Here is a 19303-nt window from a genome sequence, read left to right as displayed (position 1 = left end):
ACAAAATGTAAGGGTTTTGTAAAAAATTCATAACTCAGTTATTTTTTAAGATATTTAGGTAATTCTTTTTTTGTTTTACTTCTTTATACATGTAGCTTACAGACATATACAAATAAAATTTATTATTTTGAAAGTAATTTTTTGTACATACATATACATATATAAAAAAATAAATAAAAATGAAAAAATTTCAAGTTTGATCATGGAAACCATATATATAAAAAAATATTTTGACACAAAAATACCCATTTACTTTAATGATATATTTAATCTTTAATAAAAGGAAACAAAAAATTTTATAGGCCTACCTTATTTACAAGTGGAGTAAACATCAATTTTTGTAAAGCCGTGTAAATTTTTTCTTTTTGCCATTTCTGGGCAAGGCAATGTAACAAGACCTTTGAAAGTCACAGTACTTAAAATAAACATAAAACCAAAGTTATTTCTGACAAAATAACTAAAACTGTTCATAATCTAAAATTTAAAAAAGTTTTTAAAACAATATTTACATCACTACAAAAATGTTTTAGCACTTGTGGTCACCAAAACAATCCACACACACCATTTGCAACTAGGTTACTAATTAGTGTATTTTCACTTACGGGAGACTTTGAACGATGTCTTTTACTCATTTTGAAATCAAACAAATAATAAACTAAACTTTAACTGCCGTACTTTACACTGCTTTAACCTAAAACTGTGAAGAAAACGGAATATTTACAACCACGTGATATACAGCTGTCTGCAACAAGCGTGAGCAGTCAGTCGAGACGAACTGCAATTGCTCAATCACAGACTGACAAAATACGAAGTCAAACCATTTACAAACTAATATATTTCGATGCAAAATATCTTTGTGCACAAGTCTGTGAAATTTCAAAGCATTTGGTGAAATAGGTGGCCAGTAAAGTAATAAAAAGTGCACGTCCGCACTATACGGACGTCGGGAGTTTGACGCCATTTTTACGACGTCCGTAATAGTACGGACGTCGGGGTATAAAAGGGTTTAAAAGATCACACCTCCAACTCTGTAAGCATCATTACATTTATAAAAAACATTAAATCCCAGAATCTTATACAAGCCAACATTATTTCTACCAATCCAAATTTCACTAAAGATGATAAACTAATATTCTTCTCAATTATATTGGATTCTAATAGGGACGAGTTAGAATTATTCTGCATATGCTCTTGATATTGGCATAAATTAGGTTTAAACTATTTATCTCTGTATTTAAAAAAAAGTTCTATTAGTCAAATCGCTTCCTGCCTAACAATTCAATATTTTGTGTAAATAGCACTAATATTTTGAATATTAACTAAACAAAACACTTACACTAAAAAGTTTATATTAAATATAAAAAATGCAGAGAAAAATTGTTCAAACAATAAGTATCTTTCAAAATTAAAATATAAAATTTAAAGTAGATAACTTATATAAACAAAATTTATTTACTCCATTATCACTGTTGCTCAATGTCACTGTAGTTTGAGTTACCCTTGCGATTTCCAGGCAAAAATTTTCCCGGCACCTAAAAAGTGCCGTATGTATGCAAAGTAGTTATGTATGCATAACCGAGGTCTCGGTATTTTTGCTTAAGGATCCTGAGGAACTGTTTATTTTCAGGAGACAAATAATTGTAATGTAGATTCTGGAGTCAGGATGCAGTCTGCTGTTCACATGACGAGCTGACAGCGATTTTCTTTCTCTGAACTTGGTAACCAGACATCCTTCATTGCTCCGTTCTGGAACTGTATGACGAGTGACAGCTGCCGCGGGTACTCAGTGTACAGTTGCGACATCTCCGTACCTCAGCTCCACACCAAGAGCGACTCACTCGCACATCTTTTACGATGTCAGCTACATTTTCTCCCGGTGTTGTCGGAAAACCACTCATTTTGACATTATTTGTCTTAGAATATTGCTGAATGTTCCGCATTCTGGCCTTTAATTTACCGACACAGTGGAGTATGCCACCCCTTGAAGAAGAAGAAGTTATTTCTCAACTTTTAATTTCTCATTTTCCTTTTTAAAAACATTTAATTGTTTTATTATATCGTCCATTAGATAACAAAAGTTAATTTGAGGCATCTAGTTTGTTGGATACACTGACTTAAAAAGTTTCAACGTAAAAGATTTAAGTTCACTGAAAACTTGGCTTATACAACCTTTGATAACCTTGACTATGAAATCTTTCGTTATCACGTTGACAGCAGAGTAAGAGGAAATCACACTACTTTGAGCTGAAGAATTCTTGCATTACTTTTACAAACTTCATTGTACTCATAAAAATATTTTTTATATAATATAACTCAGTTTTTTGTTGTGTCAAAATGTTTGATCAAGTTTAATAATTGTATTTAATTTAAAAAGTAAATCCAGTATGATAACTACACTGTATCTATTTACTGTCAAGTTCATTTTATAGTATTTGCTGTTTTCAGTATCACCTGTGTTCTCCGATGACAAGGGCACTGCTGCTCTCCACATATGTCAAGTTTGTCAACCTGTTCCCGGAGGTCAAATCAGTGGTACAAGATGTGTTCCGACAACACAGTAACCTGCGCAGTGCTGATGCAGAACTGCAACAGAGGGCATCAGAATACCTACAACTCAGCATCATAGCTTCCACCGATGTCTTGGTAGGATTGGTGTTGTGCAATTTCTTTTGTATACTTTCCAGTAGTAGTTAATCTCAATACAATACAGAAACCTAAGTCAAACATTTTTAGAACTTATTCTTTAGTATATAAGAGAAAATTTTAATTATATGTACCACCAATCCTTTTATTTAAACTATTTTTGAATTATGACTTCTCTGATTGTACCTTTTGGTGTTATGTATTTGCTTGTGCTACTGTTTATGCAACTCTTGGTTTGTGAGGTGGTTTTTCATACTTCATCAAGTTATGTTTGAACCAAGTTGATTTGTGGATTGTAGAGGAAATCATATTGATACACATGTACTTGTGGCCACATGCATGCATAATGAATTCTTTTTCTTCATAATCGGGAAAATTTTTTAAAGAAACCAGATTTTCTGATCTGGAATGTTTTTAAATACTTGACTTTTGTTTATGGTTACAATTTATATGTATTGCTATGAATGGTAGATTTCGAACGCTGATTCTATAATTCATGAAATCAATAACACATTAGTGTTAATTTTAATAAAAATAAAAAAGCTATGGTATCATTGGTAAAGAGCTTAGCTGGATTAAGTCGTACTTGGAAGGCCGTCAACAGTTTGTTAATGTTAAGATTTTGAATAAAAATAATCAGCATGATGTTAGGTCTCATACAAAAAATGTGAACTACTCTGTCCCACAGGGGTCAATATTAGGCCCTTTCCTGTTCTTGTGCTACTTGGGGGGTTTACCTAATTATCTGTATGATATAATTGAGAATAGTAAAATTTGTTTGTATGCTGATGATATAAGCTTGTGAATTGCCGATATGGAATTAGGTACAACTAAGAATAAATGTAACGAATCAGTTTCATTGTTAAAAAGTTATTTAAATAACAGAAATCTTTTACTCAGTGATAATAAAACTACTTTTATACAGTTTACTTGCAAAAATGTTGAGCCAAACATAATTAATATGAAAAACCTGGATGAAGAAACTAAATTTTTAGGGATACATTTAGATAATACACTTAAATGGAACATTCATGTACAAAAAATAAGTAACAAAATAAGTTCAGGAATTTTTGCACTAAGAAGGCTAGCACCTTTTTGTAATAAACAAACCTTAAAATCAGTGTACTATGCCATGGTTCATTCACATATCGAATATGGGATTGAAATGTATGGGGGAACAAGTGCTGTAAACCTGAATAAAATTTTACGGCTACAAAAGGAGGCAATTAGGGTGATTCTAAAACTCAAAAAAGATGAGTCATGTAAGTTATATTTTAAAGAGCTAGAGTTTATGACTGTATAGAGCCTCTATATATATAGAACAGTATTATATGTAAAAAATAATGAGACTAAATTACCACGACAACTACATGTTCATGATTATAATATTAGAAACAAAAATAACTTTGTAATAAAACAACATAATAAAGAAAAATTTAAGCAAAGCCCAACTTATATGGGAATCAAGTTTATGGGGAACCTGCCAGGTAGCATCAGGAATGAAAACAATAGTGTTAAATTAAAAAATAAATTAAAACAGTTTTTAATTGATCTATCATGTTATAACTTTGAAGAGTTTTACTCCCAGAGCCATGTATTTTGATTTTGATTTCTGAAGTCTAGTGGAATTAATTATAATTTTGTAATAAAAACGATTTAAATAATATTAAACATATTTTCAACTATGTAAAGATTTAACTATGTTAACCCTGGAACTGGCGGTCATATTTCTCTCAGTGGCAGAGTGTTTTAGTACTTCATACATTGCCTTATATTTATTTTATTATTACATGTTTACTATAAAGTACCTATAACATATTATATATTTCTTTATTCAGCATTGTTCAAGGAACATTTTTCACTTAATATAATTAAAACAAAAAAAATACCCTTACTCTACCTCTTAAGGAAAAAAATGTTTTTAGAAAAAAGAAAAGTTAGTTCAAAGTTTTTGATTTGTAAAATTGTTGTTGTTAGTGATACGCAAAATCCAAAATATACAAAAGGAAGAGCATTTAATTCTGAGTAAAAATAAAACAACACATAGTTTATAAGGTATTTATTTTTACATGTGGTAAACGATACAAAAATCATACACTGACATTCGAAAAGTGCTTCTTACCAACAAAAGTAAGAACTTCAAAGCTCACTTGGATTTGTACAATCTTGTAACTATTAGTTTATATTAAATTTCTATTTTTTAATTTTTTATTATATATTTTTTTAAAATTATGTTCTGATTGAATGTCTAAATCGGAATCCTCATCGTTGCTTATTTCATGTACAACTCGTTCTCGAATGTCAATTGAACGATCGCGGAAATTACGATCCATTATGTAAACACGCACAAAAAACTTACTATTATTGTGTAATATAGACAACCATCATTACAACGAACTCAAACAAACAATAAACCAGATAGGAAACTATGCAGCTGACGAAATAACAATAGCCGAATGAACTAGTTGACTCATCGCTGCGCGCGCAACTAGCGTGGTACGCGGGAGAATGTAAACAAACAGTTCAGAGATTATAAGACGTATGGAGGTGTAGCGAAACGATAAATTATTTATTAGTGCATTATTTACATAAATTGAACCTTCCTCTTTCGATTGGTATCAATACCGATACTCTTTGATCGTGTTTTAAGTACGTAATATTGAGAAATACAAGACGTATTAAAACGCCCGATATCGGGCGCTGCCATCTAGGATGCGGCTAAAACGCCCGATATCGGGCGTTTGCCAGTTCCAGGGTTAAGAAAATAATTTACATTAAAAGTATTGTATATATGTGCAACTAATATAGCATCATTTGAATTTATTTATTGACAATGACGCATTCATGTACATTTTATGTATGTCTTGAATAAAGATATTATTGATTGATTGATTGAGTTATATTTCACAATGCTGATTTATGTTGGTTATAGCAGTGTGATTACAGAAAATAACTTTTATCAGTTTGAAACCTTTTTGGTTCTGTCAAAACTTAAAATAGAAATGTTTGTTCTTTTATTTGATGTCCAACATAGGATAGGTAGTATGGTACAATTTTTATTTTCCTATTGTTAGATAACTTTTCAAATTTTGAAAATGGGGAGAAAAGTGCCCCTACTTTGTATTTTCAGAAAAGGGATGTCAAAGTAAGTTCTTTCTCTTTAATGTACAAGGATTTACAATGAAATAAAGTATAAAACTAGTTGTTTTATATGTTTTGATACATTTTTTTAGATACGGTTAACTGTAATTAAACAGATGTGCTATAATAATCAGGGTTCACAGACTTACAAATTATGTTTACCTTTCAAACACTTTTAAATCCGATAAAACCATAGCAAAAACATTTAAGACATCCGAATCCCATCCACTTTAAAGTGTTATTTTTGGGCATATAACAACAGAATTGAAAATAATTTCACTAGGTTCTTTGGGGCAAAAAATGTAGGGTTAGAGTCGGAACAAAGATTCTATTTGAATTTGTTTAGCAAATTCATGTAGTGGGTTTTCTGATATACTCTGTATTGGTAAGTTTAGATTCTTCTTCTTCGGCTTTATACTTTAGGTTCAAAGTCAGAGCAGAATTTCAGTTTCCCTCTTTTGGTCTTATTGGTTTGTCTTTATTCAGTTTCCTTGGTATAGGTGTAAACATATTCAATGTATTTTAACATATATTGTTGTTTTTTTTTTTCAGTTGTAACATTTTGTTAGGTTTGGTTTTTCCACTATACTGTTGAGTTCTGTTTCTTCTAGTAATTCATCAAGCACCACTGTGATCTGTTGCTGGTATCTTACCTAGAAAAGGCCTATAATGGTGCCTTGAAGGAACTATCTTTGAAATATAACTTGTAATTATACAATATTAGTAAAATTGGTATATTTGGTATAGTCTGTATTATCAACAGTATATTACCAGGGAGGTGATTTTTATAATTATTTGAGGCACCTTATCAGTGTTATAATATCACATAATAAAGTTTTAGAGCTATTTAAAAGTTGTTTTAATCTGATGTTTGTAGTTTGTATTATCTGAAGTTTTATACTACCCTTTCCAATTAAAACCAATATAAAAAAATATACAAATAAACATTGGTACTGTAAAACTGGGTTAGCCTATATAAAAAAATACAGCATATTTAACAGGAGGTAAATCTCATAACTATTTGAAGTGTTTTATATTAATATTAGAATTTAATTCAAGAAAGTTAAGAGTTATTTAAGTTAAAGACCTAGATCGTTTTGTCTTGAAACTTTTTTATTTCTTAAGTTTGATACTGCCATGGTATAGAAAATCTTTCTTCAAAACTTAAAAGAATTTGAATTTTTCAGGCAACAGTATTAGAAGAAATGCCATCGTTCCCTGAGAGAGAATCTTCAATTTTAGCCGTGTTGAAGAAAAAGAAACCAGGACGAGTGCCTGAAAATGAGATAAGGCCGGCACACAACTCTCACAACCACCAGCCCGACTCCACCACCTCCTCTCTTGTAAGTCTTTACTGTCAACAGTGTTTTATTATATATTTTTTTCAGTTGGAACAAAATTTACAGGGAGTTTACAAACTAACCAATATTATTTTGGGGATTTCTTCTTCGGGTCAAGACAAACAAAAAGTGTAATATAAACATGGGTCAGATGTGCTTAGTTTAACACATTGGAGTCTGGATCGCTATTTGCTGTTTTTATAGCCTGGTCTGCATAAATTAATGGGTTTTCAGATTTTTTTTTAGAAAACTGTTCAATATTATGTATGGGTCAAAATCACAAAATGGGATAATTTTAACAAAACCTTGTTAAATAAAAAAATTAAAGATAATACTTTCAACTTTGTTGTTTATAAACCTTAAACAATGTACTTACTTACCTTCATCACAGCAGAACTCAATTTCAGGTTAGTTTTATTTTATACATTTTTTCGTGTGATAGAGCATGTAAAATATTCACTCCGGTCACGCTCCCTTTTTTATCATTAATATCCAAAATAAAACCAAGAAACATAAAATACTAACTTTTATTAAATAACTACGGTATTATCTGTACATGTATGGGATTCAACACTGTTATATTAGATTAATGTTTCATTTTTTCCTAAAAACAACTAAGAAAATATGCGTTTACGATGTTTAGTTAGCTAAAGTTACTTATAAAAAGCTAAAATCAATGCCATCACTTAACTACCTATCATGTGCTATTAGAGTAGTATTTAAACAAGGAAAATAATGTTAAATTGAATTATTTTTTCATAGGAATTAAACGATTTTAATACATTTCTGCAAGTGACCGAAGTGAATCGAGCGTGACAGAAGTGAACCTACGTGACAGAAGTGATTTCTTCCTTCAATTCAATTTAAGATTTATTTAATATAATATTAAAAACCATTGTGACAAGATTTTATTTGGATAATGCGTTTTAAGTTATGACACGAAGGAAGATGCGTTTGAAAAAAAAAAGAACTTCAATAGTACAAATTATTTTAATGAAAACGTTACTTTGAAATAAAGACAAATCAAACATCTTAAAATTAATATTTGAGAACAAATGTACAAAAATTACATGTCTTGACTTTCTTCAGTAGCTAGCAGGTTATCGATGTCCTTTGTAGAAAGTCGGTCATTTTTACCGATTTTCTTGGAAGAATGGTGAGCCTCATGGATAGCCTAATAATAAAATGAAATTAATAGCCTCAGAATTATTAAATACATTTGTAAAATATCAGCATTACATGTCTTAATCAATAATATTGTAAAAATATCTATAGTTTGACAAAATATATCATGATCAAAATTACATTTGTTTTCTAGTGTAGAAAAGCTGAAGATGAAGGCAAATATTTTAATGTAAGGAAGAGAGAGATTGCTTACTTAGTATTTATACCTAAGGCTAAATATACGATTAGTTACCTTGTCTTTCACAAGTAGCTTATTCTTTGGACTGGAATATGAGACAAATGAAGTGTTATTTTCTATGGATATTTCTTTCTTTGTTTTATCCGGTTCAGCCTCACATTTTATTCTTAATTTGGTGGCTTTATTTTTTTGTTCTTCATTTGCAATAGCTGGATCATCATCATCTCCTTCAGAAGACGATTTTGAATAAATCATGTGGTACACAGTTTTTTTTTTTACCATAATTGTTTCTGCTATGAGCTTTGCAGGGAATCTTTCGTTCTTTTGTATTTTCAAAAACTTTACCAATAGTATAGTGGTCGCAGTATGTATCTGGCTTACAAGAAAAGCAAGATAAACTTCTTGAATACATTATGCTATTCGAACCCCATGTTATCTGCCTAGCCAGCGTGATATTTTTTATGGGTGGGATCACTGTTGCTTTTACTTCTTTTTTCATTTCATCAACGGTTGAACTGTCTATTTCAATCAAGTAAATTTTTGTCCTCTTCTTTAAAGTGTTCACAAAATCTGAAGCACAGGTAATATCGGTTCCATGTCTAACAACTTCGTCTGCCATGCGTTTCAATACTCCTCCCACACCATCCATTGGGCCTTTGCCATGGCCAGCCTCTGTATAGTTCCAAGTCATAAATTTTAAATTCTTAAAATATGTTGGTACTTTGGTTTTCATGAGAAGAATGTTGTACCTATTCTTATATTGGCTTGAAGGACCGTCAGAATAAAAATGAATAACCTTAGTGGTTGGGTATTTGTCTCCGATATGTTTTAGGATAGGGTCCATGTGTGCCCAAGTAGCATGGGCCTGGTGGTCTAAATGATCAGATACTGTACAGAAGCTTTTTGCTACCAACTTCCCAGAATTATTCTTAACATAATACAGTCCAGTATTTAAAGTTATCTGTCGTTTTGAGGCACCAAAATGTGCCGATTGGATTTCCTCTGTGTGCTTAGCAATATAATTTTCAGAAAAATCTATCCTCACTAATAGTTCTCCTTCTGTCAAATTAGCTTTAAGTTGCTTTAATTTTGAAGATTGATGTATGTAATAATACACATGCTTTTTGAAAGCTATTAGTTCATTATTGAGCTCATTACGTAGTTCTGAAACATTCTGTATATTTTTCTTCTTTACAATTTTTACTATTTTCTTTCTTTTCCCCTTAATGACTTTCTCTTCTTTAACAGTTTGCCATTGATAAAACTTCACTTTAAAGTCATTGTCATATTGGTAAGATATGTGCGCATTCTCACATTTCTCACAGAGGTTCATCATACAGAACTCATTTCTTGGATCACAGGCAATGGTGTCAATTACATCATTGGCATTATTTTGGGATATAACTTTTAATTTTCTTAAAGCATTTATTTTCAGGTCTATATTTTGGTGTTTGATGCAAGCACAAGTTTCTCTGTCGGCTGCTTTTGGGGAAGTTATCCAGAACGGGCATAGTCTAGAAAATGTTGATAATGAAATATGTATGTTGCTTTCAATGACAAATCTTTTATGCAAGTTCTTCTTGTAATCCAACAAGACTCTCTGCGTTGTTTTTTTCTTTGTTTTTTATAATAAAATCTTGTTTGCCAGGACAAATACGGCTAACCGTATCGTCTTCATAAAATTGTATGACATTTCTTGCTTGTTGGTCATAAATACATTTATTCCGCTTACGTTCGTACTTGAACTCAACTCCAATTCTCCTGTTCATTTTATACGATACTAGATCTTTAAAATGGCTCTGAACTCTATACCTTTTTAAAATTTTATTCCCTACCATCTTAGTAACTAACTGGTGCTCTTTGGATTTGTTATTTACTCTAGATACCTGACTTTTTTAATTGTTTTCTTAAAGCATATCCTAAAAACAACTGTTTCTTTACTTTTTGTGAAACCCTGTCTTTACCAATTAACATGTTCACTTGTTTGTTTGGCGAGGGGGAACCTAATTGAGGCATATCTTTCTGTTTGGATTTTGCCCTCCTCAGTCTCATTTTATACTTCTGAAGTTTGCTTTTTAGTTTTTTAATTTCTTCCTCCTGTATTTTTATTTTTCTATGCGCTTTGCTCCTAACTTTTCTTACTATCTTACGTCCCCTTTTCTTTTGTTCCGAGTTAGGAGGGGACATTTCAGGTACTGCTGCTAGTAATTTCCTCTTTTTGTTTAAATTTGATATTTTTTTCCGATCACGCCATTGTTTTTTTATTCGGCGATGTTCACGAAGTGTCATGTCTTTAACTTTTTTAATTTTATTTTCACTTTTTAGTTTAGCACATCGTTTTCTATCTTTACTTCTCTTTAACTCCAACTCTTCTTCAGTCATTTTCGCCCTATGCTTACGTTGTCTTTCTTTTGCTAAATCTCTCTGTCTCTTCAACGTTTCACTATCTGATGTTTTCTTTGCACGTGCCATTTCTTCATTGAGTTCAGCCTGAAAACATGCATATTACTCGAGTTGGCGCCACAAAAGCATGTTGGATAAATATGTTCAAATATTAAGTGCTATTATTTAAATAAATCATTTGTAGCTATTAAAATCTTAAAAAAATATGTGCCTAACAATGATTACAGCAGTTCATTTGGATTTTACCTTGAAACCCTAAGTGAGGTTAGGAAGAATTTTTACAAACAAATTAAAATTGATAATTTTATAATTTAAAATGTATAAAATACTTTGTATTTTACATATCTTTAACAATAACAAATTGCGTCTTGTAATTAATTATTGCAGTTTAGTATTTAAATCATATTAACAAGAAGTAGTTCTTTTTGTAGGTCATTGTAACGTTAAATATTTGTATCGGCATAATTGTAGGCCAAAATAATAATTTTCATTAAACGTAAAAGGCCTGTAATGTATCTAGTAATGTATACATAGAATAATATATATATCTATTAATATAAGTTCACTTCGGTCACTCCATTCACTTACGGTCACAACCACGTTCACATCGGTCACTCTCATTCACGCCCGGTCACGTGAGAGAAGAGAGCGTGACCGAAGTGAATATTTATAGTTCAGATAGCGCCACTGCGCAGACAGCAAAAACCAAACCGTTTTGAGTTTGAGGTTATGTTTTAATGCAGTCTCTAGTATTGAGCAATCGAATTAGTTTTATCATATGTTTATAAGTTATTGCTTTATATAAGTGACCGAAGTGAAAGGTAATTAACATACGGCAAGTTTTTACCTGGAATTATGTAGAAATCCAAAGAAGATTGTAACAGACTAAACACAAATCACAACGTAAACAACATGTACGCTCAACTTCTTACTGACTGCAGACGAAAGTCGTGGATCGAACCGCCCGTGTCGGTTATATTGCTATTTTTAAAAATGACGCTGACTGAGAAGGAAGTGAAGGAACAGACGTTCTATGCATTAAAACAGTTTGTTATTTTACTGTCATGCGTGTGTTATACTTGTTCTCACAAGCGCTTATTATAAACTAACTTTTACTACCTTTAATTCTTTTTTATGTCACAAAAATATATGAAATGTTCAACCCTCAAATTACGTACACTTGGTGGTAACGCGTGACCGGACGGGAATATGCCAAACTAAAACGGTTACTGTAATCAAATAAGGAAAAATTTTAATAAATATATATTTCTTTATTTAAATTTAAATACTGTCACACTTATTGTACATAATTATTTTTTTTAGTCCTAGGGTTTAATTTGTAAAGATGATGTAACATGTATTGTCCCATTTTGTGAATTTGACCCGTATATGATATAATATTTTCTTGAAAGTTCTATCTCTCCTCTTTAACCATTTGTGCGCCGCCGCTCCCGCGCGCCGTCGTTCGCTAGACCGCCAGACGTTTGAGCACCGCATGGATCCAATACCGCCACGGCAAAATCACCTGTTTTTGCATGGTCACATATTAACCCTTTTAGTGCCAAACAAAATTTTAAAAATTTGTACCAGGAATGCCAGGCATACACATGCATGTTTGTACCAAGATTGCCAGCCACGTTTAGCCAAAATGTACCGTAATTCTTTAAACAATTGTAAATACACTATTTTTAAGATAAATTCATGGGTTTTTTTTGTTTTAAACTTAAATAGTTGTATTTTGTATCCTGCACATTATTTAACAAAAAATTGTGTTTATTACTTAAAAAAAATTAAATTATTAGTATTTAAAATTTTTTATTTTTTACTTTTTTGAGTTTAACTTGTGATACACAACAATAAAAAGAACATTGGAAAAACATTGATTACATCACTGAATTCCTATTTTTATTCTATTGAAATTTACAAACTTTCAAACTGATAAATTAAAAATTGTGAAAGTACAAAAAGAATATCCAAAAGTGTGCTAACCTCGAAAAACACTCCGTTTTGCCTAATCTGTTAACACTTTGAGTGCTGGCCCTAAATGACATGTAACTCTGTAGAATGCTGGGCGTTTTTGGTGGTTTTCAAAAATTTATTTAAAAAAAAGTATTTAAGGTATGAGAAAAATACTTACATACCTTAATTCAGCTTACTTTCGTCTTTCTTTTAACGTGAGATTTTTTGTGGTTTTTTTTAAAAACTACACATAAAAAATGTTTTTTAAAAACATATATTTTTGGAAAAAAAATTATTTTTTGAGACAGTTTTTTTATCTAACTTACTAAACTAAGCATACATACAATTATTTACAATGACCCATTTACAAATATAAACTGTCCTTTGAATAATACAAATCATGTTTTTATGTTTTGTAGTTTTTTGACAAAAAACTATGCCGTCATATTGATGCGTCGGCATCACTTTCGCTGTCAGCACTGTTTTCAGCATCTGTAACATAATAATATACTATGTAAAATATGAATATATTTTTATTTTATTCATAAGAATAAAATATTAGTTGTATAAAGTTAATTAAATACAAATTATAGTTTGATTCACGAAAACAATAACATAACCAAACTTTTAGACTGATGTTTATATGATAAATAGACTTACTTATTCTTACCTGAAGTATGTGTCTAATCTTCTTCCATTAAATCAGGATCAATGTCACAATCGTCAAAAATACTATCTACTCCAATAAAATTATCTTTATCTAATACATCACTGATCGCAACGTCGTTCAAGCTGCGAGAAGCCATGATTGCGACATCGACTGCCGGCTGCAACGAACGTCACGTTAGCGGCACGTAAACAACGCGACCGAAGTTGCTTTGTCATTAAGCTCATACAATACATCTGACGCCATTGTAGAGTAGGCAAAACCCGTTTAAATACGGACAATGTAATATAATACCAATTGAAATGACAACCACGTAAAACTACGGGATTAGCATTCTTCGGAAGTTTCGCCGTTCCGTAAAATTACGGGATTAGCACTCTAAGTGTTAAATGTCTTCTTGTTTTCTTGAAGGTCTTAACACAAGAGTCAAAATATTTCACAGATCAATAGGCTAGTAACTCTCTTGAAATAAATAAAAATTGTTCTCTAGGGATCACTTAAAATAACAAGTAAAATGTACAAAAAAATTACATAAAAATGTACAAAATAGAAAATTTTTAGAGAAATTTCAGCAGAAGTGTAGAGGGTAACACACAGAGGGTGTGCACTCCTCTCTTACATTTAACACACACATAGGATGATTTTTTTTTTAGTTTTCCTCCTGATTTAGTGCTTGATACGTTACATACACAACAGTTTTTTTTTTTTCCTTTTTTCTCCAATTGTTTCAAAAAATTGTTGACAGCTGAGAAACGAAATGCACAGAATAGCCAACTTTAAAATCAAAATATGGCTACCTAGTATGACTTATAAACTGGGTAATATAATTATCGGAAAGATCGTTGTATTGCGATTCTAAAACATTACAAGTATATTTATTTTGACTAATTAAGGTAATTTTTATTTTTTTTTTACAAAACGTCCGAAAATACGGACGCTGGCAAACTACACACAATAATCCAACGTCCGAAAATTCGGACGTTATTTCGGACGTTGGCACTAAAAGGGTTAAATTACATAACTTTCTAACATCTAATTAATTTTTTTTTTAATTTCAAAACTTACATTTTTTGAAGAAAAATAAAACCTCCCGCATGTCTTGTGTTACTTGAAACCTAACTTTAGAATAAATAAAACAAGTAATTTCAATTTTTTTAAAGGCATTTACTATATACATATTTACAAATAATTTTAATTGCCAAAAAAGTTTCAAATGCTAAAAAAATCACACAAAATCCTTTTTAGTGTGATACTCTTCGAAACGGTCAGGTATGCAGAGTGCCACATTATAGTCCTTGCAGTAGAACCTGCTGAAATCCGGATTATCATCGGTGTCATCAACAATATCAGAGTCCGTATCTAACTCTAATTCAGCTAATATACTGTCCTCTTCCATTGTTTTTTGAAACGCGCACCTCTCCATGATTGTTGTCGTAGACAGACTGACGACGCGCCAGGCCACGTCAGTCGCTAAACAAAAGCCTCAAGCGGGTATGACGTAGTAGCGCCTAGGCATTTTTCTGAACTAACCAACAAAGCTGGCTTTCTAATGCAGCAGACGGCACTCAAATATCACTCGGGCAACTCCGTATATCAATCGGCAAAGCTGTGCTCGAGTCACGCTCGAGCGCCGGCCGGGTGATTAAACAATGGCACTCGAGTCTGGCTCGAGCATAGACTCGAATGTGTTAATGTCTGCCTGTATCCGTCTTTCAGATTAAATTTTAATTTCAGAAACCAGTATAGGTAAAATCTCAAATTTGGCAGGAATATTGTTCTTACAGTCTCAAATCAAGATAAAAATGAATATTATAATATTATATTATAACATTTCAAAAAGACAGACGATTAAAGATTTTAAAGCTTAATGAGAAAAGTAAGTAAATATTGTAGATATAAGCTTTTAACCGTAATGCATGCACGGTTAATGATGTAATATGTAAATCATAAATATTTCGGCTTACATTAGAACTGTTAAAGCTTACACCTTCAACATTATTTTGTTACTGAATTTATTTTTTTATCTCTCAAAACGTTTGTAGTTAAATTTATTAAGATATAAAAAGTTCAAATGTCCACCTTCGGGAAATGTGACATGATAATATAATAGTAACTTTTCTCTTGATTTGAGACTGCAAAAACAATAACTGTGTAACATTTAAATTCTTAAAATCTTTATTGGTTTCTAAAATTTAAAAAATATTATCTAAACCTGTAGCTATTTACAACATGAATAAGTAAATAAAATAAAATATAAAAGCGATCGAAGACACAGAATTGATCATAAGTAGTCTTCTGAAAGAGTGTTATATTAAATTGCTATTTGTGCAAGGAGACAATATACTAACGGCCTGCAATGTTATTGATCTTCCAAACTTTTCTGGAAATTGTGGGACAGTGATATAGATATTGTCTAATAATGTTGGTAACACCTAAAGTTTTGCAGATTAGGTGAATTTGAGATGTAGCTTCCACAAATCACTAATACATAGATCACTGAGCCAACTGTAATCAGGGTTTATTGCTGTATTTTTGTATTAAAATAAATCAGATACACAGATTGGTTGGTTTGTATACATACAACATCTTAGCTAAATGGAATTAGTAGCAGTGATAGGTTTTAGTTATCTTAAAGTGGATCATATATACAGAGAGTAGTTTGTATAATATATAGATCATATCTGGAATCATTTGAAGTCCTGAAAGTGTTTTGGTACCTCAAATCAGTTCTGATACCTGTCTATATTTTCTGCTAGGTTGTTGAGCTCAACCTGACAGTTGTTAATATGAGTGTTGTTTGCTACAGGCTGCACCAGTAACCCACGCAAACAATACCAACTCTGCAGACCTCCTTGGCCTGTCCACCCCTCCTGCACCCTCCAACACTGGAGTGCTGGTCGACGTACTAGGGGACATCTACTCCTCGGCCACTCCCACTGCCGCGCCCTCCGCCACCCAGAATAACTATAACCCCAAGAAGTATGTTTATTCTTTATGATCTCTATTTATAGTTAAAAAAGTCTACAATAATTGAGTGAATGTATGGATTCTACACATAACGTGGCTATGCTGGGAAGAGTTTATTCAATGTGAATGTTGAGGTTAGCTCCAGTTCACCTTCCTCTTAGTCCAGCATCTGTAATCTAACATCACAGACTTGACGCCTGAAGTGTAGTTGTGTTCATGTGAAGAGATCCCAAAAAAATTGTCGACGAAGAAGCTCTAAAGGAACGCTTTACATCGTTTTGACATCAGAGACATCTAGACTATAAAATATAAAAATATAGTGTAAAAAAAAGTAAAAAAAGTAAAGAATGTCTTATTTTACCAGGCGAAGTTAGGGCTAAGAAGCCCTCTCTAACACTTAACCTGGGAAGTGTAATCTAGATGCAAGAGGTATCCTCATAAACTGAGGCTACCCTGAACATTCACATGTATGGGTTTTTTAACCCCTTGAATGCAAGCTTCTCAAGGTCTAACAGTCTGCCAGATTCTGGCACTATAAGGGTTAACATAGAGTATAGCTTGTCAACCCTCTGGTGCCAGCAATTTGAGATTACTTACTAACATATTGGAGTCTATGCCCAAACTAGTCTTAAATACCATAGTTCAATTACGCTGCAGGAACTCAAGCGTGAGATGAGAATAGTATTAGTTGTTTACTGATTTTAATGATACTAGGGTGTTGTCTGGTTTATAATATGAATCAAGAACTTTAGTCATTAGACACACAATGAAGCATTAGACTTCGTCATACTTAAATTACTATTTAACAGCTATTACGTAGATACTTCTAGTTTATTCCTCAATTTAATACAACCTCAATACTGTGGTTGTCATATGTAATAAATTGTGTGCACATATAATGGAATATATCATAACCAACTATAACAATTAACAAAATTGAGTTAACAATGTATAAAAATTATAACAAAACATATATGTAATAATTCACAAGGTAATAAACAGCAACAGTAAATACTGAATTACAACAGTAAATAAGTGTGTTCTGCATTTAGCTATCAAATATTGCATGTAATTAAATATCTTAAGTTAATAGGAAATTATCAAACTTGTACAAATTTGTTTTAGCCAATTACAGCATTTATTAAATTTAAGAAGACTGACAGTATGAGCAGATTGCAGCAGTTTCTTAAATAGTATTTTTTCATGCAAAATGTGTTTTTATTTGTTTTTTACTGTTTTCTTGTACTGTAGTTTTGTATATCAGATCTAATTTTTATTTACATACATTTGCTTTTATATCTAATAGGCTAAAATATGTACAAACAAAAATTGGGTTGCCATTATTTTTAATTATTTGAAAACAGAGGAGCAAGATTCCCAATTATTTAATCCTTTTATAATTCGCAGTGCATATTTCTGACATTCAAAAACTTGTTCAATATAGGCACTGTTTCCCCATAATGTAATTCTGTCTACAATTCAGGAATGGATAGTAGGCACTAATCAACATTTTACTACTTATGATTATGAGTTCTGTTGGTTAGTTTGCAAAATTTCACTGGGGGCTGTGACAACACAGATGTATTGGTGTCATTTTTTTACTGTTGCCATCTGTTTTTAGTTGTTTGTTTTGAAACTGTGTTTTGAATGTAAGTTAAGATACAGTACAGTTAAAGCTAAGGGTGTGAATTGTGAAATACCAATTGGTAAACTTTGGTTTACTCATAATAATATCAGTGTTATTAAATAGATTTCTTAATTTTTACATGATGTAGCTCTTATTGGAAAAAGCTATTGCACAATTGCCCAATAATTTAAAAATTGACTTTGATAAAAATCTTCAGTGTTAAATGATGGTGTAAAAGAGTGGTTTGAAATGAGTTTAACTTTTTTATTACAAAATGTTGTATTTTGTACATTTATCAATCAGCTACAAGAGCTTACTTTAATAAAATTTAAATAAAGTAGCCAACATGCAAAATAGATGATTCTGGAATAAGTAGCAGCTAAGTGTAATTCAGTACTGTTCTTTTTATATGAGACGTATTCAGGAAGTAAGTATTGATTCGAAAAAAAGTAATAAATCAATTTTGTCAAGTCAATTTTATTTTTCCATGAAAATACATACTCTAAAATTATTTTCTACATAGTTTCTCTCTATATTTAAACACTTAACTTAACGGATGACCAGTTTTTACAATTCCTTCTGCATAGAAATTTTCTGCTAGTAACAATAGCCATGACTTCACATCATTTTTCCACTCATTGTCGGATCCAAAGCGCTTGCCGCTGAGCTCACGCCTCATGTAGGAACAAGCGGTAGTCGGAGGGTGTCAAATCTACACCGGGTATGGGGGCGAGTATTGTCATGGGTTTACAATTTCTTCACTGAGCTATTCATTTGTTTTGAATTGCACATCTTAGTTTACTTAAAGTCTCACAATACAAGATGCATTAATGTTTTCACCTCTGGAAAGAAATTCAATAAGCAAAACACCTTATCTATGCAAGAACACTTTGCAGATGATGTTTTGTACTGACATTGTTTGTTTTGAACTTTTGTTTTATTTTTTGAGATTGAGTGTGTCTCCACTGCATTGGTTGTTGTTTGGAAAGTGGTGTGACCTGACAGACCTAAGTTTCATCACCTGTCACAGTTTGGTTCAAATATTCCTCTCCCTCTTCACTGTAGAGTGTGAGAAATTTTCAAGCACTGCCAAGTTACTTAGTTTTGTGAAGAACGGTGAGTATTTTTAAAACTAATTAGGAACTCAGCTTGTGACTACGTAGGCGGTCTGTAAAATTCATGTCAAAACAATT

At 31.7% G+C, this 19303-nt stretch overlaps 1 protein-coding gene across 1 annotated transcript in view; it reads left to right on the top strand.

Annotated features, from left to right (window-relative positions):
* The window catches only part of LOC124357764 (AP-2 complex subunit alpha), an 82785-nt gene that overhangs the window by 45890 nt on the left and 17592 nt on the right, over positions 1 to 19303 (top strand). Inside the window, exons 13-15 of the mRNA XM_046809802.1 lie at positions 2446 to 2643; positions 6972 to 7127; positions 16323 to 16495. Coding sequence (XP_046665758.1) covers positions 2446 to 2643; positions 6972 to 7127; positions 16323 to 16495 — 527 coding nt within the window. The remainder of the gene's footprint in view (positions 1 to 2445; positions 2644 to 6971; positions 7128 to 16322; positions 16496 to 19303) is intronic.

The sequence above is a fragment of the Homalodisca vitripennis genome, chromosome 3, assembly GCF_021130785.1.
Source record: "Homalodisca vitripennis isolate AUS2020 chromosome 3, UT_GWSS_2.1, whole genome shotgun sequence".
Taxonomy (NCBI): domain Eukaryota; kingdom Metazoa; phylum Arthropoda; class Insecta; order Hemiptera; family Cicadellidae; genus Homalodisca; species Homalodisca vitripennis.
The sequence above is the reverse complement of the archived record's forward strand: the minus strand, read 5'-3'. Positions and strand labels throughout refer to the sequence as shown.